Source organism: Carassius gibelio, chromosome A23, assembly GCF_023724105.1.
Source record: "Carassius gibelio isolate Cgi1373 ecotype wild population from Czech Republic chromosome A23, carGib1.2-hapl.c, whole genome shotgun sequence".
NCBI classification, from domain to species: domain Eukaryota; kingdom Metazoa; phylum Chordata; class Actinopteri; order Cypriniformes; family Cyprinidae; genus Carassius; species Carassius gibelio.
Genome location: NC_068393.1, coordinates 23,611,808 through 23,633,357, shown reverse-complemented (window position 1 = coordinate 23,633,357; position 21,550 = coordinate 23,611,808). Strand labels below are relative to the sequence as shown.

General features: G+C 35.6%; 1 protein-coding gene across 1 annotated transcript in view; it reads left to right on the top strand.

Moving 5' to 3' along the window:
- LOC127945152 (inactive dipeptidyl peptidase 10-like) overlaps nt 1-21,277 on the top strand; it is a 40,769-nt gene extending 19,492 nt beyond the window's left edge. The window contains exons 6-25 of the mRNA XM_052541750.1: nt 4,300-4,352; nt 4,928-5,009; nt 5,526-5,646; nt 5,918-6,072; nt 6,247-6,344; nt 7,995-8,118; nt 9,244-9,288; nt 9,475-9,579; nt 10,426-10,517; nt 11,062-11,109; nt 13,427-13,545; nt 13,639-13,686; nt 14,569-14,667; nt 15,095-15,161; nt 16,427-16,621; nt 16,917-16,971; nt 17,851-17,950; nt 18,064-18,122; nt 18,341-18,413; nt 18,491-21,277. Coding sequence (XP_052397710.1) covers nt 4,300-4,352; nt 4,928-5,009; nt 5,526-5,646; nt 5,918-6,072; nt 6,247-6,344; nt 7,995-8,118; nt 9,244-9,288; nt 9,475-9,579; nt 10,426-10,517; nt 11,062-11,109; nt 13,427-13,545; nt 13,639-13,686; nt 14,569-14,667; nt 15,095-15,161; nt 16,427-16,621; nt 16,917-16,971; nt 17,851-17,950; nt 18,064-18,122; nt 18,341-18,413; nt 18,491-18,714 — 1,962 coding nt within the window. The 3' untranslated portion in view covers nt 18,715-21,277. The remainder of the gene's footprint in view (nt 1-4,299; nt 4,353-4,927; nt 5,010-5,525; nt 5,647-5,917; nt 6,073-6,246; nt 6,345-7,994; nt 8,119-9,243; nt 9,289-9,474; nt 9,580-10,425; nt 10,518-11,061; nt 11,110-13,426; nt 13,546-13,638; nt 13,687-14,568; nt 14,668-15,094; nt 15,162-16,426; nt 16,622-16,916; nt 16,972-17,850; nt 17,951-18,063; nt 18,123-18,340; nt 18,414-18,490) is intronic.
- Nucleotides 21,278-21,550: the final 273 nt, after the last annotated feature.

Genomic DNA, 21,550 nt, shown 5'->3' with positions numbered 1-21,550 from the left:
GCTAGAATTATATTTTATACAAAACATGAATTACATTTTTTTTGTTGCTTTGCTTGGGAATTAAAATTAAATATGTTGAATTTTCATGAAAAAATGTCAAGATGCAAAAAGGTTTTATGGTCCTGGAACAGGAATGTTTAATTCCTTTCTTTTGATGTTGCTTCCTATCTCACAGGATAAATAATGTCAGTCTGTGTGGTCACATCTGCAGGGAAACACAGGATTTCTCTGTTAGTTCTCCACCTCCTCTAGTCACAATCGCTGTTCTTTCTCCCCCACTTCAGCTATCTCTAGAGAATATGTGCTGACTGAGGCAGTTTGCTGCTCAAGTAACAACTGAAAGCAGCATGGGGGGTGGGGGTCTGGGGGTTACAGCGACTGAAGAAGACCAGGATATAAAAAAGATGTGATCTGCAGTCGCCCTTAGATCATGCTGGCCAATCAAAATCAATCAATCACAGAGATGGGATGAATGGGATGTGGGAATGTGTGCGGAGAGATTGGAAAGGAAATTGAGAGAGATGGAAAGCGGGAGATAGGAAAATATAAAGGGGACGGCAGAATAGTAACGAGAAATGGCAAGGGAAGGAAGAAAATGGAAAGAGGTAAGGAAGGAAAAGAAGGTGAGTGTTGTGAAGGAAAAGGAAATATATACTGAAAGAATGAAGATGAAATTGCAGAAGACAGTACAAAGGGTAGTCTGAGCGAAATCAAAGGATACAGAGACACTTTCATATAGGAAATGTAAAATGTACGGATAATTCAGCCAAAAACAAGATATCTGTCATCATTTACTCGCCCACAAGTCATTCCAGTCATATATGACTTTCTTTCTTCTGTAGAATGCCAAAAAAGGCATTTTAACTTCTAAAAGGATGCAAAAGCATCATAGAAATATTTTACAAAAGCAGTAGATAATTGCAAACTGTTGGAACCAATTGTCACTTTGATGTACTTAGGCTTAAAATGCTTTTGGGAAACAAATCCCTGAATGATTCATTCATGAATCAGACTGATTTGACTTCGTATAACTGGAGGGGAACATGACCAGTAAATAACATTGTCACTTCTTAAGACCTCAGAACACTTCAAATAGTTTTATATGACCATCTTGTTTCTTTTTGTCACCCAGTGATATGTTAAAAGTTTTATATAGCACATCCTACTTTGCTTGTGTACACACAATACACTCACATAAAGTAGTATATATTGCTTTATTAGCTGCTTTATTGCTTGTATCATTGCAAAATGTATGCCTATACTAAATTTTCTGAATTCGTCTGTAAGGCATGAAGATATAAGATATTATAAACATTGACATCATGATTTCTGTAAAGCTGCTTTGAAACACTATTGTGAAAACTGCTACATAAATGACTTTGATTTGACTTTTTACGATACATGCTATATTCAAATCTTGAAAGTTTAAGCCATTGTGATTTTTTTAATAGAAAAATTACCTGTCAACTGGAAACACGGAAAAAGCTAGTAATTAGGATTTGAATGACATGAGGCTGAGTAAATATGAGAGATATTTCATTTCTAGGTGGACTATCCTTATTATGTCACAGTCAAGGAGGAAGGAAGTCAAAGTTAGGAATAAATCTAAAACGTCCACAGAGATTGCGAAATGAAGAGGTACGCATTATGTGAACCAGGGTAACCTGAGACTGAAAGTGGAGAGGAAGACGTGTTATGATGAACATGAATCAAAAGATTTTACAGTCAGAAGCAACACTACAGAGAAAAGAGAACAGGATGAAAGGAAAAAAGGCAGACGGGAAGGCAAACTAGGGCAGATCTTGCACTTTTGGCACTGAGAATTGTGTGAGTATCAGTACAATGCCAGTGTCACAATGATGCAGATTCCCTCATTAGCAATATTTGTTCTTCCAGTGTTTACAGTATGGATATTATTTTGAGGATTCCTGCAAAAAGAGAATTTTAACTGTAAAAAGGAATGTGCTAAAGCTCAGAACTAGGCACTTTGAGATTCCTACTTTCACCTGCCATCTGTCATTTTAATATTGAGATACAGTACTGTTCAAAAGCTTGGGGTTGGTAAGATTTTAATATTTTTGAAATAAGTCTCTTCTGCTTATGCAAACATCCTTTTGATCAATTTAGGTGACCTTGCTAAAATTAAAGTATTCATTCATTTTATAAACAGTCTTACTGACCATAAGCATTCATCTTAAAGAAATAATTGTTTGAAATAATCACTGCTAGACAGTATCAGACAGTGCGACAGTGTTCTGTTTTTAGTATGCAGTACAGGGCATGAATTTCAATCCTACTAGGATTTTGGGAAAGGAGTGCAGTGTAAAGCTTGTTGTCACATTGTGTTCTGAACTGATGCTGCAGCAATCGATACAAATCTAATTGTACTCAAATCATTAAAGACCTAACTAATCAATATATCTTCATATAGCCAAATTCTTTGTAATACAATGTCCTGCTGTATTGACAAAATTCACAAATGTCCCTAGGGGTCCAAAAGACACTTCTATTGATTTAGGTCATCTTTGACATGCTAATCCAGTTGAGTGGGTTTGTCTGTGAATATGTTTTTTTTTTTAGGGATATGATCACGCTGATAGAGGCAGGGCGTTTGCTGCTATCATTCTGTCATAAGACCCCATACATGTGATATACCGTTCTAATAAGAGTCAAGCCTTCCCGGATCCCTTCCAGCTACTGATTGTGAAATAAATTCACATGTTTTCTAAAGAATTGCTTCTTTTGTTCATGGTGCTTCTCAGATGAATCAGCTGAATGAAGCTTGAAATTGAAATTGAAATGATCCATTAACCAGAATCCACAGTTGTGTTGCCATGCAGTGAGAGAATGAAAAAAGATTATGAGCGCTGCAAATTGTATGTGAGTGTGTGTGCTTTGTTCAGAATGGAATACAAGCATACTGCACAGTGTATATATAATTTCTGAGTTTGTTGACAAAATAGTAGTGATTAGACGGTCTATATTACCCTCATCTGTTGATCCAGACGATCCTGTTATGGCCATTAGGTTTTTAAGCTATTTTAAGCCAATTACTGTGTTGTCTAACAGATATAGTGAACAATTTGAACCCTACTACCTCCTCTCTTTACATTGTTCCAACTCGTTATTTTAAACCAATATTTGACAGTGTGAATCTGCACTATTAAGAGATTTGAATGACATTCTGCTATCTTTTGACACTGGAGACTCAGTAATTTTAATTCTCTTAGACTTGAGTGCAGCTTTTGTTACTGTTGATCATGCCATTCTATTGTCACGTCTTGAACATTATGTGGACATCTGTGGAAATGCCCTCAGTTGGTTTAAATCTTTTCTTATTGATAGGACCTTTTCAGTTTGCATTGGAGGCTCTGTCTCATCCATAGCTCCTCTTACCTGTGGTGTTCCTCAAGGATCCATTTTGTCCCCAGTTCTGTTTTCATTATATATGTTTACCTCTAGATTCTACTCTTAGCGGGCAGGGAGTATCTTTTCACTTGTATGCAGATGACACTCAAATTTATCTGCCTTTTAAGCACATTGATATAAAAGGCTTAGAAGCCTTGCTTGCCTCTATAAATAACATAAGATCCTGGATGTCCTTAAATTTTCTACACCTTAATGCGACTAAAACTGAAGCAATTATGTTTGGGCCCTCTGTGGGGAAGGGAAAAAACATTTTTGATGTTGGAAATCTGCACTCTTATATCAAACCAACTGAAAATTCTGGGAATAACTCTGGAGTCTTCCTTTAAGTTTGATCATCACATAAACACAGTAGTAAAGTCAGGCTTTTTTCATCTGATGCTGATGCAGTAAAGCTGTTTCTGTCCCCCAAAGATCTTGAAAGAGTCACACATGCTTTCATTTTATCTCGATAGGACTATTGTATTCTTTATATGCTGGAACTTCCCAGTCCTCTATTACAAGGCATCAAATAGTCCGCAAACTCTTACATATTAGTCATATTTTATTGTTTCTAAATTGGTTCTCTTAATGGTCTTGCACCCTCATACCTACACAGCAAAAGAGAAATACAAAAAATCCCCCAAGACCCCAACCAGACTTCACACTTGAAATGAAAAGGTCAAGTTGGGCGCATTGCATTGTGTTCTTATACTGCACAATTTGGCAAGTTAGTTAAGTAAGAAATCCTGAAATTTCATGCATACTTTAAATTTGAATGCGGTCACGATAGAAATACTACAGAAGACGTACTGTGGTAGTATGCAATTCCTCACATAGCCTATGTGTTTGTGTACAATTTAGGGATCTACCATGTCCTCTGCCCCTTTCCAGGTATTCTCACAGTCCTTCACAGCATCCTATGCAATCTACACAGTGGCCAGTGGGTAGGTAGAGACGGAGCTCCCTCTCTGCATGGCCTGCACTGGGCATGTGCACAACCAAAAACCAGTCCAGAGGTCCCTCAGCGTTTGTGCTTTTATCCAACGTTATGCATCAGGCATTGATTATTTAAAAGTATGGAAAGGTACTATTTGTTCTGGAATTGACAGGTCTCTGCTGGATGAAATGTTTTTTACACTAACCTGCAATTTATAGAATGCCCTGATGGGGATCTGCTATGTTCTGTTTGTTGATAAAAGCCTGAGATTTTTTGCTTGTGGTTGTGACACAGCAGTGAAACTTAAACAAATGTCTTGAAGCCCATTTGCTTGTTTTGGCAGAATTTTCCAATTATTTAGCCTTAGCTGTGGCGTCATTGCATGACCAGACCCCTGCCTCTCTGTATACTTCACTTTCATTTTGTATTAACTCTGCATCTGCATCGTGCTGTTTTTATGAACCCTTTCAAGCACTTTAAAGATGACCCAGACCTTGATGAATGTGTACCATTTTGGGCTTCAAATATGTGTGGAGTAATAGTTCAGTCTTGGTGTGATGTGTTTTTGTGTGCTTAAATTAGGGAGATTACAGACCTCACCCCATCCGAGGAGGATATATCTGTACTTCAGTATGCAGCATGGGGACCTCAAGGGAACCAGATGGTGAGGATGAACCCACGGTCAATCTCTGTTTTACTGTAGCGAGCCTCCTTAAAATGAACTTTTGGGCTTTGTTTGGAATGGAATACTATCTTACTAAATACTGCTCCGTGTATACTGTGCTTTTTGCGTCATTGTAATTTTTTTTTTTTTTCATTTTTAAATGTTTTTAAAACATGTACATATAGTATTTTTTAAATTAAGTTTTAGTTCATGTACTTGTAGTAATTTTAGTACTTCAGCTTTTTTTGTACTTCAGAAAATGAGAAATTGTGGCAACTAGCTGATATAATATATATGTTTTTATTTCAGGTAATGGTTATTTTTTCAAATAATGTTTTTTTATTATATTTTATTATTTATTTATTTTTTTATGTTTTTCCTTCATATTTTACTGTGTTTTCATTTACTGTGGCAATATACAGCCCTCATAAGTTCTTGAATATCCCGGTAATACTCTTGGAATATCGGTTTGATCCGTCTGTATTAATGCTGGCTGTGTCTCTTTGTTGACTCCAGGTCTATGTCTTTGAGAATGACATCTACTACAAGCCAGATGTTTCCAGCAAAGCCATGCGTCTGACAGCCACGGGCAGGAACGGAATGGTTGTTAATGGGCTGTCTGATTGGACCTATGAGGGTCAGTGATCTTGGACATGTCGTCCCCTTCGACGCTCTCACTGCAGTCCATCACTTTAATAAGTCACCTTTAATTTGATGTGTTTCTTTGAGACAATTTTGACAACCCATTGAAGACATTGCAGTATTCACAAAGAGATTATTATCTCAATTGGCCTCATAGATACACAGTGAGATAGGTAAATGAGATTCATGATAATCAGCGTAGGTCCACCTATGGGTTAATTAGCCTCATCAAAATTTCATTTCTGTGTCACCTTATTAAAATTTAGAGGAGATACTGCTGAAATATCCTGCATTTTGGTGGGCCAAAGACGGCGCACGCCTGGCATATCTGTCTATTAACAACTCAGCAACTCCTTTTATGGAGATACATCACTTCCTGGGTGGGATCTACCCTTCTAATGTTCTCTACCCGTATCCGAAGGTAAGAACAGTGGACATACAGCCAACTATTTTGTTTTACAAGATGAAAAAAGCCCCAAATGAATCCAATATCACTGTTGAATTGAATAATTAATGCAAATATATGCACTATTCACTGACTGCCGGAGCATTTATTCTTTGATTTGATGATGTTAAAAGTATTTGCTCTGTACAGGCGGGTTCCAGAATCCCATCAGCCAGTCTGTTTGTGGTGAATTTATATGGCCCAGCACACACATTAGAGATGATTCCTCCAGACTCCCAGAACAGCAGGTGAAGTTTGTCTTTAATTATCATGTGTCCACAAGTACGCTTATGCAATGTACAGGCTTTGGATACAGAAGTGTTAATTTTTATTATCCTTTAAAAAAAAAAAAAATTGCAAATGATTTGTATTCATTTCGCTGTGGTGGTTGTAGGCAGCAGACACATCGAAGCAATTCTTTATGATATGCACGTTTTAAAATCAAGTTTAGTCTTTAACAAACGTGAATTATGTTTGTAATGGATGAACAAGATGAACAGTTGCTTTGATGAGGGAGAATTGTCTCAACACTGTGCATAATGCCAGAATAAGATGTCAAAATGGATGTAGTGCGACAAAATCAAAGAATTTAGTAGTTTATTCAAAGTAATTCCTTCATTATTAAACCTTTTAATTGGCATTTTAAATGCATCATGCATTTGCCAACTGAAGAAAATGGGTTTGTTGGGCAACATTGGGTTATTGAGAGTGGTTTGATGTTACTCACCGAAAATTTTAATATATATTTTTTTATGTTGTTCCTAACCCCTTCAGTTCTTTGCATTGTCCCAATAGTCCTGTAGCGAAAAAGTACAGCCTGCATCATCCCAGGTTTGTCGGTGTGAGCTTACTGCATTTAGATTGTAGAATTATTGGCCATTCTTCAGCGCAAATATGCTTCTGCTCTGCCAGATTAGATGGAGGATGATGGTGGACAGCAATTTCAGGACTTACTGCTGGTTTTCAATTGGATTCAAGTCTGGGCTCAGGCTGTGCCGCTCCAGAATACCAACCTTCTGTATTTAAGCCATTCCTCATTGTTTTTGCTGTGCTTTGAGTCTTTTTCTTGCTGGAAAATGAATCTTCACTCCAAGCATAGCTTTCAGGCTGAATTTTGTCCTTGATTGCAATCGACTTTCCAGTTCCTCCTGGTGAAAAATCATCCCCAGAGCATGCTTTTATTTAACGTTTATTTCACAAGGTTAGTCCCTTGAGCTTAAAGTCTCATTTTGCTAGAGAGACCTGGCTAGAATAGTAGCATTAAACATCACGTAGTGTTAATAAACATAAAGCAGGGCTGTAATATTGCTTGTAATGTTCCCCATTTCAAGTTGATTAGGATAAAAGCTTCTGTTAGGTGAAACTGTAAATATAATAAAACAGATCTGTCTCCTATTGAAAATGTATAACCAGTCATGAAAATGAGAATTAGACAATGATGAGCATCTGAAGTATTGTATCAAGCGAAATTGGGCAAAAATTTTGCTCAAAAAAATTATTAAACATTGTAATTAAAAGGAAAGTTGATGTGATCGTGTTAAACATGCCTCTGTCCCAACTTTTTTTGGAGTGTTGCAGCCATCAAAATTAAAATTTGTTTATATTTACAAAATAGTATTAAGTTGGCCAGTGAAAAAAATTAGATTTTTTTTTTTCTTTTTCTTTGTACTTTAGTCAAATTATTAAAGAGAGAATGTACCAATAACCTATTCTTGATTTTATGGCATTTCGCAAAACGTCCCAACTTTTTTGGAATCGGTTTTGTATAATAACCATGTACGAGTGTCTAAAATCCAATTTAAATCTTAATTTTCAAGATAGTATCTAAATAAATAATCAAAGTAGTGATTCTGAATGCACTGTCTTTCTGTTTGTCTTTCTTACTCGTCTTTCTCTAGAGATAGCTACATCTCTATGGTGAGCTGGATAAGCAGCACTCGTCTGACTGTGCGCTGGTTAAACCGCGTCCAGAACCAGTCTGTGCTGTGTGTGTGTGAGGCCACGACCGGAGCCTGCTCAGAGGTGAGGGGTCACCAGCTCATCCACTGCAGCCCACTTGGAAACCCGAAAAGTGTCCCATCGATTCGCCTCTCATTTTGTATTCTGCTCAGAACATGCAGAGAATCTCTTACTTCTATTCTGCCGGCTCAGCCTATAATTTCCTTCTGGAGGCGTGAAAGACTAACTCAGCTTTACTTTTAAGCCTCAGCTGTAATGTATAGCCGGTCTTAACACCTAAAGGTCACTCCCTTTTTATGAATGTGCTTGTGAGCGATTGAATGCATGTGCAAAGGAGTTTCTGTGTCTGACAGAGATGTGCAGTCCTTGTTTGATTTCTACACTCTGTGTGTGGACAAATCTGTCAACAGCGCTTTATAATTGGAGGCATTGGGAGCTGTGCTGAAATACACAACACAGCGCAACTGTCGTGTGCTGAAAGTACAAATCCCATTCATTTTCTCCACAAAGAAATTGATTTTTAACAATATTGTATAAACCTCTTAAGACTATGTGCTCTAAGGTTGTTAAGCGATGATGGATGATTCTGTTGATGCAATCATTTTTTAGTCTCAGTACTGGTGACTTGATATTTAATTATACACTAATATTTAATAATTTTGTTACATGTAATATTATATACAAAAATGTACTGAAAAGTACTTCAGGGTCGCATGATCTTTCAGAAATCATTCTTATATGTTGTTTTGGTGCTCAAGAAACATTCGACATTTATTATGATCAATGTTAAAATCGTTTTACTGTTTTATAGAAAGTGTTAAAATGCTGTTTTATTTAGGCATAACAAAATTGTAATGTACTGTACAATATGAAAAATTGATATTTGACGGCAAAAGCAATCTAAATGTAAAAACAGAGGAGATGTGTAGCTTATATCTTCAATAAAGTTCACTTAAGAGCAGCCTGATGTTGTTCCTGACAGCACATCTAAACTGCAGATGAAAATGAAACATGCACTTCCTTAATGTGATGCCAGTGAGAATGATGGATTGACTGAAACTCTGCGTTAGCCGTGGAGTTTGATGTACAACTCTCCATGGCAGGCAGAAGGGAACAAATGATTTAAACACATATTTTACTTATAATTTATGACATGTCTAATCCTTTTAAAACATCTTTAATCTTCAGAGGCACCAAATGGCGATGGACTTCTGGCACAACAACCAGCGGCAGGTAAGTTCAGCCTCTCGCTCTCTCTCTTTCACTCTCTCCAGGGAAGCATCCCAATCAATTCTCAGGCTGCGTTCCTCGGTTCCTAAAAGCTGCATCCAACTTGGACGGAAAATAAATGCATCAAAATGGTGTTTTCTCTTGTTGATCTGTTGGAGGAAAGTATATTGACGGTGGCTTGTCCTTCAGGAGGAGCCGTTGTTCACGGCAGATGGTTCTCTGTTTTACCTCATCCTGCCGGCCAAGCAAGGGGCCCGTGGGGAGTTTCTCCACATCGCCAGCCTCCCTGCTCAGGTCTGTGGGTAGAATCATTTCTTACTCACGTTATGCACAATGAAATTAGACGCAGTCATAAACTTCATAATTAGAAACCTGAAGTACCCAGCATATATGTGACTTTTTATGGATGTGTGGGGGCGATGTTGAACCCCTATGTATTGTAAAGTGCATTCTCCCCGTTTCTCTTTATTGAAGTGTTAGACTTCTGATTTGAATATATAGTTAGGTTTTCACGTGCACTAGCTCTTAATTTAGATTCCTGTTTGTTTTTTTTCAGTCATTTACTAATTTATATAATGAGCTTGAAGTGACACGTGTCATGCTCTGTTCTTAAATTCCTAAATAACAGAGATAAAAAAAAAACTAAAATAAAAAAATATAATAATAATAATAATACTGCAACTACTACTACTACTACTACTAATAATAATAATAATGTAAATAATTATATTTATTTTTATTTCATTAAATTTTACAGAAATATTCTAGAAATATATTTATTATAACTTTTTTATTGTCTTTCAAATATCACTTAAATCTAATGCTTCCTTATCTTTCTGCCCACTGCTTGCCATTATTACCCGCCTTTTCTATGAATCGTATTTATATATATATATTACACGATTTCTTATTAATAATATTTTTTATATTTTTTATTTGTAATATTTGTATATAGATAAAAAAAAATATATTCACACATTTTAATCCATTTATTACAACTTTTTTTTATTTTCTTTAGATCGTGTTTTGCACTCTGACACTTAAATGTATTGTTTTCTTATCTTCCTGTCCACTTCTTTCCATTATAGCTCGCCTTCTCGAGTAAGCTTTATATATCTCTTTCTCTTTCTTTTTCTTTAGACTTCCACTCCTTCCATTTCTCCTCGCTTTCTAACATCAGGGAACTGGGATGTAACCTCACTGTGCGCCCTTGACGAGGAAAACGATAAAATGTACGACAGATCGAATTTTATGAGCAAACCATTTCAACTCGAAAGCCTCAAGACTGTGTCGTAAAGCATCCCATAGTCAACCCAACTACCTAATATGAGTAATTATTGAATTATTCACGCCTAGCGATCCCATTTAGCCCACCGAATCAGCAAAGATGGCACTTAATTAAAATTAATACAGTAATTTAATGTTGAATTGGCTGTAATGACTGTCATTTTCTCTCCGGCTTTGTTTCCACATAAAACAAACCCTCTTGATAAACCATCCCAGAAGTCAGAGCATCTTTTCAATTAATGAATATTTATAAGTAGTTAGATCTATAGCTCAAATCAAAGTTTAAGCCCACAAATCGATGACTTACAATTAATCTGCTACTGACAGAAATGAATGCATGTCACTAGCTTCCCTACTTTGCATGTGTAACAGCTACAAACCTACTTGGTATGCAGCTGTACGAAGGTAGTGTGTGGAGGATAAATGACTGTCTACATGTAGTAACTCAAAAACCTTTTCAGATTTACTTCATGTGTCTTTCCCATGTAGCTATTTTCTGAGTACGGAGGAGTCGCGACAGAGCAGACACTTATACAGGTAGGTTCTGTCAGCATTTGCACTCCCTGTTGTGTTGTGTTGTGTTGTGAGATTTTTCATTTTCTCAGTATGTTTGTGGATTTTGGACGTCCATGTCCTCATTACATGTTGATATTCTGCATCCAGTTTCTGAGAATGTGTGTTCATTGATGTCTTGTGTTGTAATCAGTTAAATCTTTCCACTCTATATCTGAGATGCGTTTCAGGGACATTCGTGAAAAGGCAATAGACTTTTTTCCCCTCTAGTGAGCTCCAGGCAAGCTAATTCATTTAACAAGAACGACAGCTTAGAGAGAGAGAGAGAGAACGCGAGAGGCAGAGAGCGCTAGAGAAGGTTGAAAAGGAGATGGGCAGAGGGGGAAGTGCTGCGCCTCACAGCGATTTAAAGAGTGTTCTCTAACCTTTGATTAATGCTTTAAGACTCTCACTGGCTCTCAGTGGGCCACAAGTTCTCAAAGATTTTTTTATTGCGGCTATCCAAGCAATATGGTGAAAGTGCAAAGGTCCAGCATTGAGCTTAACGCAAGTAGATAATGGAAAACAAGCTCAACATGTGTGTGTGTGAGTGTGTGTGTGTGTGTGTGTGTGAGTGTGAGAGAGTTTGTGTATAATGCACTGGAATTTATAGGGACAGTTCAGCTCAAAAAACTATTGTTTGTTTATTTAAATAATTTCATTTTTATTAATCAGTGACGCATTAATTTAATCAAAATGACAGTTTTGAAAACAACATTTGTTACAGTTTTTTTTTTTTCAAATAAATTATTTTTAACTTTATATACATCAAAGAATCCTTAAAAAATGGATCACAGCAGTGATTTTCAACCTGTGGGCCACGGCCGCCAGTTAACAATCTAGCTTCTAAGTTATTAACCCAACTATAGCGGGGTCAGTTCATTTTTTTGCAGTGGGCCGTGCAAACGTATGTGTTTGGTTGTGTGGGCCGCGAGTTGAAAAAGGTTGGGAACCACTGGATCATAGTTTCTGCAGAAGTATTAAGCAGTACCACTGTTTTCAATGTTCAAAATTAAGCTTTGCATCACAGGTATAAATAGCAGTTTGAAATACATTAAAATAGAAAACAGTTCATGTCAATCTTCATGACTTCTATGAAATGCAAAAAGAGACATTTTTAGTGTTCACAATGCTTTTTTTTATAAAATACAGTGGGCTGTCAAGAGCCAAAAAGTTTATTTTTAAGTTTAGCTGTTAAATCTCATTTTGACAGTCCTGATTACTATACGTAGCATGAAGACTATTAAAAATGTTTTATTTCCGTTTCACAGAAGAAGTTCAGATAGGTTTGGAAAGGCATGAGATTTACTAAATTATGAATGTTTATTTATGCATAAACGATTACTTTAAAGGGGTCATATGATGTTACTTGGACATTATTTTGTGTATTTGGTGTAATGAAATGTGTTTTTGCAGTTTAAGGTTAAAAAAGCAGATTACTTTCCACATACTGTACATTGATGTTGCTTCTCTATGCCCCGCCTTCTGAAACACGTCGATTTTTACAAAGCTCATCGTTTTGAAAAGCGAGGTCCGCACTGATTGATACCTCAAGCGTGTGACACAAATGTTATGTTCCTTACCATACTGTGATCCCGTCTCCCGGCACAACAAGACAAAACCAATAAAACCAATTACAAACAAGGCATTTGCTGCATCCATTGGGGACATAATTACTGATTATAATGACTTATACAGACTTTTTATGTGTTGTGTTGCATATCACACTGCATAAACTTAAAAGCATGTCTGCAGTTGTGATCGGAAAAAACAACAACTCGCGTTTGAGTCATCAGTGGCAAATTCTTTAAATATGAAAGTCCGAAGCGCCAGACTGTCATTGCAAAGATGGAATTGCCCCACTTTTAGGAACAACCTTTGTGCAGTATTGTAAGTATAACTTAACCACTGATTTCTAATTGTGTCCTCTTTTGGAAGACCAAAGTTTTGCTTTCTTCTTTCTTTGCGTGAACATTTGGGTGTTGTTATGCAAATCTACCCACACAGTGATGTAGATATGTGGGGGCGTGTTTAAACAAGGTGTTTTAGGAGGGCGTGGACGAGTCTAACTTTTATAAAGAATATCTCTTTGGGTTGGAGACTTTAGTCTTTGCAATGTTAGGGATCTTATCTATGCATGAACAGCTTGAAGCACTCCACAGAGAAAGGAAAACTTGAAATTGCATCATATGACCCCCAGACAGTATTGAGAAAAAAATTAATATTTAAAATGTGATGGTTGTAGATAGCATTGAGATTGATGACAGATTGTGAAATAATTAAATGCATGCTTGTTGACTAGCGTGGAGCTCGGAGGAGTGTTTCATCGCCAGTGTCTGACATGCAACCTGTTTGAGCGATGCAGCATCTTCAAAGCAGACTTCAGCCCCAATCAGACATACTTTACTCTCTATTGCTTGGGTAAGATCACGCCGTCTCTCATGCACAAATATAAACACACGTAAGTATATGAAAATAGATTGACGTTTCTCATCTCTGTTATACTTTTTTCAGGCCCAGGTGTCCCAAAGGTGACCATTCACAGCACAAGTGACCCTTCCAGTGAGTAGAATTAATATTCTTCTCATAAGCCATTTGTGGCTCACAGAAAGAAAGATTTTAATTGCTAAAACAATTGTGTCAAAAAACAAAAACTGTTTATGCATAAATGCACCTTATAAATAAATGCTGTATTAAGCATTTATGTAAAATATGACTTGTTATTATTGTAAATTTGTTATTCAAAAAAAAAAAAATAATATAATAATAATAATAATAATATATATATATATATATATATATATATATATATATATATATATATATATATATATATATATATAAACTTATTCAGCACAGCTGTTTTCCACACTGATATTAAGACATTTTTCCTCAGCAGCAAATGATTTCTGAAGGATCATGTGACACTGAAGACTGGAGTAATGATGCAGAAAATTCAGCTTTGCATCAAAGGAATAAATTATATTTCAAAATATATTAAAACAGAAAATGGTTATTTTAAATTGAAATAACATTTCATAATATTGCAGACTTCTAAGAGACCTCTGCAATTTAAAAGTCATGCAGACGCTAAGCTTTTGATCTACAGTACACACATTGAAGGAGGGCTCTGAACCGTATCTAAAGACTAGAATATCATAGAGTACCACCTATAAACTACCTTAATGATCACTTTAATTGCCAGTGTGATTCTGAGAAAAAAAAGAAAATCATTATATTTTTGAATGAAAGCACCCTAGTGAGTATTAATAAAGCTTGTTGTAGTGCGAGTGTTCTCTAAAACATCTAAAAGTGCTTTATGGTATCTTCTTGAATTTTATTATCTGGATTCATTATTTCAGAGTCCTAATATTTAAATCCAAGGTGGTGAACTGTTGTGGTTTTATGCCAAAAATGTATTAAGTCTGGGTGCTTTCCTTGCAGGATACACAGTGGTGGAAGACAACAGCCTCCTCGCTATGTCTCTTGAAACCAAGAGGCTCTCTGAGACAGTTTTCCAGACGCTTTCCTCTGACAACAGTGGTAAAAAGATTTATTAAGTAACCGATTACATTCCTCCTTTCAGTATAAATCGATCTCAAGCTTTTACAAAGCCAACTAGATTTAAGAAACAATCAGATAATTGTTTCGGTTTTGCTAATTGGATCTTCACAGTTGTGCCATTAGTGGTGCGTTTGGGGGAAGCCTGTTGCAGCGTGTGTATTTTTGCGTATGTAATGTGTAAGGGGAGGTTTGCATGTGTATATAAATTGCACTTGTACTGTACATCAGGTCCCCCGACTGTGTTTGTTTGTGCATATATGTGTATTATTGAGAGTTTGTTGAAAACCAGCAGGCTCACGGGAGCTCATTTGCCAGTGGTTAAAATATTGATGAGTCGGTACTCAGACTTCCTTGCTGTTGAAACGACCCTTTATTCTGTTTTAACTGCCTTTGTGAATAATTACAGACCTAGATCTAAAGATGTCCCTGCCTCCTGGGTACGGAGGAAACCTGCATCCTCTCCTTATTATCATGTAAGTGTCTCCTTGCACTTCACCAGTGCCTGTTTCATACTGTTAGTACGGCAGTATTGTATTGTATGGATGCCCCTTTTTTTTCCAGAGTAAAAAATGAGACCGGTGATTATGAGATAAAATGTATATAAAAAGTTTTGTGAGACACTACAATTCAACAGATTGTATTTGGTAAGACTTTTTAATGTTTTTGAAAGAAGTATCTTATGCTAATTTATTTTGATTAATAAAACAGTAAAAACAGACATATTCAAATTCTTTTCTAATATGTTATTGTCGTTAAAAATAACTGTTTTCTATTTTAAGTTTTAGTTTTATATTTTAAAATTTAATTTATTCCTGTGATGCAAAGCTGAATTTTCAGCATCTGTCAACTTTTAATCAATTTAATGAAACTTAAATTTAGTGAAAGAATGAATACATTTTTTTTAAACCCTGAAAAATATAACCCCTAAATATAAATTGTGCAATGTAAATTCTACATTGTGGGATTTAAATTTTTAGTCATAAAGTAACAATTTTGAGAAATAAGTTGGCAGCTTGTTTTATGTTGAAATTTGTGAAAAGTCACAATTATGAGAAGTTGCTTGACTCGAACTTCCATTTCCAATATGATGGATGAACCAAAAGTAATATTAGTTATGAAATTAAAAATCTGTTTTTCTGACACATTTTTTTTTATTAAACTTTCAATTTCTACACAATATGGAAATAAAAATGCTAAAGATTCATTTTTAAAAAAATGAAACCAACATTTGCTGAATTGATACATCGTTTTAAAGTCACATGACAAGAGAATAGCATGCTACTGCTTCAAACATTAATGGTGAGCGAATGCCTATGCTTTACTCACGATTTTTTTATACAGTAGTAGGCATTATGTAATATGGTCAGTGTTGCATTAAGAAAACAAGATGTGTGCTAAGTGTCCTGAAAGTGACAAATCAGCTCTGATTCTCACACCAAACAAGCCAAAATCTTAAGCTTGCCTAAGACTTATTTATTGCCTTGCAAGCAGTGGTATCTCCTTGTGGAAATGCAAATCTAGTTAGGACTCTCCTTTCCCTCGCCGTAGTTGGTTAGGCTACATGATTTATGAATGCTGCGTTAATAAGCAATATGCACATGCTCGATTGAGATGCAAGAAGTGTTCAGCAATTGTGAACACATTCACAGAATGCAGATCAGTGCGCTGATGTCTTTTTAATCTACAATGTGATGTTATATGTCAACACCTCCACCTCCACCATTCTCTGCACCTGTAGTGACAGTATTCCCGGGAGGCAGTCGGTAACGGAGGAGTTTGCCCTGGGCTGGCCAGAGGTTTTATCCAGCCTGCATGGAGTGGCGCTGGCTTGGATCGACAGCAGAAGCTGGGTCTCACAGGGACAGAAAGGCAGCATCCTGGACCCTCGCAAGCTCAGTTCCCTCCGCATTAAAGATAAGCTTGGAGTCGTGGAGTGAGTCATTCTCTCTTTTCAGTTATTAAGAGTAATAGCTCTATTAGTAAAGTCATTTTGCACATTACACCACAAAATATCTGATTAGGAAATGCTTCATGCTTTAAAGCAGACGCTGGGTTTTCTTTCAAATTTTCTTGAACACTTGTTTGAAAAATTGAATTTAACCTTTCTTGCTCCAGGCAAAAAAATCGACGTTTATGTCTCTGCAGAGTTAATATGCTGGCTGATTATAAATCACCAGCCATTTATCATAACTCCTAAATGCCACCTGAAATTCCTTGTTTTATTTCAGATGGTTAATGCAGTTGCCATACATTGATGGGAGAAGAGTTGCTGTTTATGGAAAGGTAAAATATATGTTCAGAAAAATGAGGGTTCAGACTCAAACTTCTGATTAAATGAGTTATATTTGAGTAAATAGCTGATTTATGGAAGTTGGAAACTGTAAATAGCCTACAGTTAGGCTAATTATCAATGCATTACAAACTTTTATTTGAAGCAAAAGAGTATTTAAAAATTGGACAAAAAGACAAAGGTACAAAACTATATTTCGTGTGTGTGTCTATATATATATATATATATATATATATATATATATATATATATATATATATATATATATATATATATATATATATATATATATATATATATATATATATATATATATACGGTACAAACCCTTAAGTATTTTGAAAGTGTGTCAAGACGCAATTATATCATTCAAGGTGATTTATGGGAGTAGGCATTCAATGCCAAGCTCTTTTGGTGCAATTTGCTTGCCACAACTCTGATTGTTGGAATTTTCCTCACAGCATCATGGGTAATGTAGTTTTTCACAAATAAATTCACACAATTCTTTAAAAATACATCAAATTCAAATAATATGAACTGATGGATGTAATTAATGCATTTACCATTCAATAACAACCTCAGAACTCACAAAAGATCTGTATTTCAAGGTTTGTAAGTTATCAAAATTTTTTTTTATTAATGGCATTTTTACTTTCAGGACCAACCTGTTGAACTCTATATTATATATAGCATCTTAGCAAAGTTTTAAAAGTTTTTTTTTTTTTTCAACTTTTTAAAGTCAGTTGTAAAAAGGGGGATTGGAAGTTTTTTTTCTGTAGCCATTTTTAAAAAGTATTCATCAAAACATTAAAAACCATGAACCAAACCTACAGTTGCAGAGCTCTGACATCAGCCTACTTTTGACCTCACAGGGACTTGGTGGCTATTTAGGTTTGAAGATGCTGACAGCAACCAATCAGATGTTCAAATGTGCTGCTGTCATGGCTCCCATCACAGACTTCAAGCTCTATAGTGAGTCCCAGCTCCAAACACCACGAGAACAAGAACAATATTTCTATCTGTAGTGCATTACTGTTTCTTTTCACATTTATATCTGTGGAAATGGATTCAACCTTGTTTTTCAGGTGCTGCCTTCTCAGAAAGATATCTGGGCCTTCCAAATAAAGAGGATCATTCATACATGGTAGACATTTGCATTACCTTTTAATTCATTATCAAACATTAAGTTATGGAAAATAGATATAATGTAAAATAAAACACATTGTGACAAAATTACCGGTACAAGTTATAGTTGTGAGATTTATGAGTAACAGAGTTGCGGTGACCTTTTCGTTTTACATTCAGAAACAATCTTCTATATTAGGACTGAGACTGAGATGCCTATATGTTGTTTCTTTGCAGGCTGCATCTTTGTTGGACGACATTCACAAGCTAAAGAATGAAAACTTCCTCCTCATACACGGGACTGCAGATGGTCAGTTTCAGAATTATAAATCTTTCACATACATCATTTGTGGATTTCCAGTCATGTTTGATTGTTTGTGTGTTTAGCACGGGTACATTTCCAACACAGCGCTGAGTTGTTGAGTCGTCTGGTGAAGGTAGAGGCCAACTACAGCCTTCAGCTTTACCCAGACGAAGGCCATACTTTAAGAGAAGAGCGGAGCATCCAACACCTCCACCGCACACTCCTTCACTACCTCCACAACTGCCTCGAATACGACCCCTTCCGCAGCATAGAGGAGGAAGAGGAGGAGGATGAAGAGGAAGAGTGATCTCTTCCACTGTGTCCGCTCTCGGTCCTCAGAGGTGCCCAGTACTGGTGGATGCATTAATTCTCCTAAGGAAAATTAGCAAAATGGAGATCAAGAGGACCGAATTCACCAGCTATTTACCATAAACTCAATTTTGGAAAGTTTTTTTTTTTTTTTTTCCCAGACTGCAATCGTAAACGTTTCCCGAGCGTCCAGGAAGATCCAACAGAACTGCTTTGGTTCATACACTTTTCAAGTAAATCATACAGGGAATAATGACTAAGGGCCCCATGCAATCAACATATTTAGGCAGTTTATGTGTACAATGGGCAAAAGATGATCAACCTTTATGTTGCAGCGCCACACTGAGGTCAAAGATGGATATTTCAAGACATGGTTTGCGGATTGTGAAAGTTGAAAATACTAGTGGTTTTCCTGATTCAGTGTTATCGTTTACTATTTTTAAATAGAAAATCAAATGACCAAAAGATACACGGACCCTATACTATAACAATTCACTGTTAATTGAAATAAATCTGCAATCAAATATAAATATTAGATTATTAATCTTGAGTGAAAATGAGAAATGTTGCCTTGCAAATTAATGTAAATAAAATAGTTTTAAAATGACTAAAACTAAAATAAAAATAAATTAAAGCTAAATAGAAATGTCAAAATGATGAAAGCACATAAAATGACTAAAAATAAACTACTATTTAACTAAAATTAAAATAACATATAAAAATTAAAAGTTATAAATACTAGAATTTGTATATAAACAGTACTAAAAACCTCATGCTATGAATCTCATGCTGATATCTAGAAAGGTGGACAATATGATGCAGGAGAGATATGATCCACAAATGAGATTGCTGGCAGGAAATTCTTAACAAAACAATTGGAAATCGAAATTGTTTTTCAGACATTGACACCAAACTAAACTTGCACATCTGTCAGTCAGCCAAACTGACATTGTTGTTGGATGATAATCTCAAAAATGTCCTGAGATCTGATCTATCACTAGCCTGTTTTGATTGAATGAACTGCAAAATGTAATTTGAACCTGGCTCTTTATATGCATGACACACCGGCTGCATGGTGCTGTATATTCATAATCTCTGTGCCGAACGCAAAAGAAATTAATGAAAAAATACTTCACTGTGTGAAAGACAACAAGTTTTGAGCATCTCCATATCATTGTGGTATAAGTACACAGTAAACTGTCCTTACTGTAAGACTACAAAATCAATGACTCGCACTGCATGCTGCCGTTTACAGAAGCCTCATAAGGTCTCCAGCATACAGCATATCTTTTCATAAACATCGAGCCCTGCTTTGTGCAGTTGCCATTGTCATGCATATGCAGATTTCATGTTCACAGATCAAATGTGCCAAATACTACGTGACCAAACCTTGCAGTACTGACTTGTGTTACAATTTTGAATGTGGCAGTTTGTGCATTTAGTATTTTTAAATGTTTCTTTAAGATTCTTTATGCAGGATTACCTTAATTTATATTTTTGACAAAAGAAGTCTGTAACAATATTTAAATTTAGTTAATCAGTTGTTAAGATCACTTTTATATACAATGTCAGAAAAAAAAACAAAAAAAACATGCATACTTAATTTTATAGTAAATGTTTTGTTTTATTTATTTATTTATTATTAATACTTTTATTTAGCATGGTACATAAAAGACAGTAAAGACATTATAATGTTACAAGCTCTTATTAACTTTCTGTTAATCAAAGAATCCTAAAACATGTAATTCCACAAAATATTAAGCAGGACAACATTAATAAGAAGAAGAAATAGTAAGAATATTAATACGTGTTACCAATTTGTTTTATAATTTATAATAAAAAATAATATTTCTTGGTATTAGAATGATTTCTTAGGCGTCGTGTGACACTGAAGCGGTTGAAAATTAACTTTGCCATCACAGGAATAAATTATATTTAAAAATATATTAAAATAGAAAACAGCTATTTTACAAGTGAAAAATATTTCACGATATGGCTGCATGTTTGACCAAATAAATGCAGCCTTGTTGAAAATATAAATCTTACTGACCCCACAATTTTGAACAGTAGTGTTCTTCAGTAAATGCAGGTTTTATCCAGAAGTTCACCAGCTCATGCCATAGTAACATATTTTTAAAACGGCATAAAACTTTAGAAGACTATGCTTGAGGAAACAAATCAGGCAAAATGCTAATAAAATGTATTATAAGTAGGCCAGTTTAAAGTTTCTAGTCATAGAACACAAGATTTTTCCCACCTGCCTTCAACTTTCTCATGTACCAGATCAATATTTTATTGACTTTATTTTTGTGACCTTCATGTATTGTTGAAATGTGTATGTAGAAACCTTGTAAGTTTTGTGTGTTGACATTGTGATGCAACTAAGCAAGTTACATATCCCAGAATGTTCTGTTGTGCCGTAGGTCCAAGAAAATCCTTCTTGCCAGAGCCACGACAATGTAACAGGCAGCATGAAGTCTGAAATGAACGTCCTTGAACTTCTGTATCTGTATATTTGTATTTAATGAGCCTTTTCCAATAAAGTCTGAAATCTTTGTGTACATGCAGTTTCAAGTCATTTAGGGACAATGCACATAACTTACAAGACTAGTTGATATTGACAAGAAGCATCATAATTCAAAACTTTAATCTAAGGCATTAAATTAAAATGCAATTATAATTTGAAGATAAATTCCTTTTAATAGTGAAAATATGAAGGTGCCTTGAAGCTACAAAATTAACTGATTTAAGTTAAATTTAAAAAAACGCACGTGACTTTACATGAGTATCTGTCATTCTATTTCTAGTCAGGCAGTTTAAAGTACGATCTACAG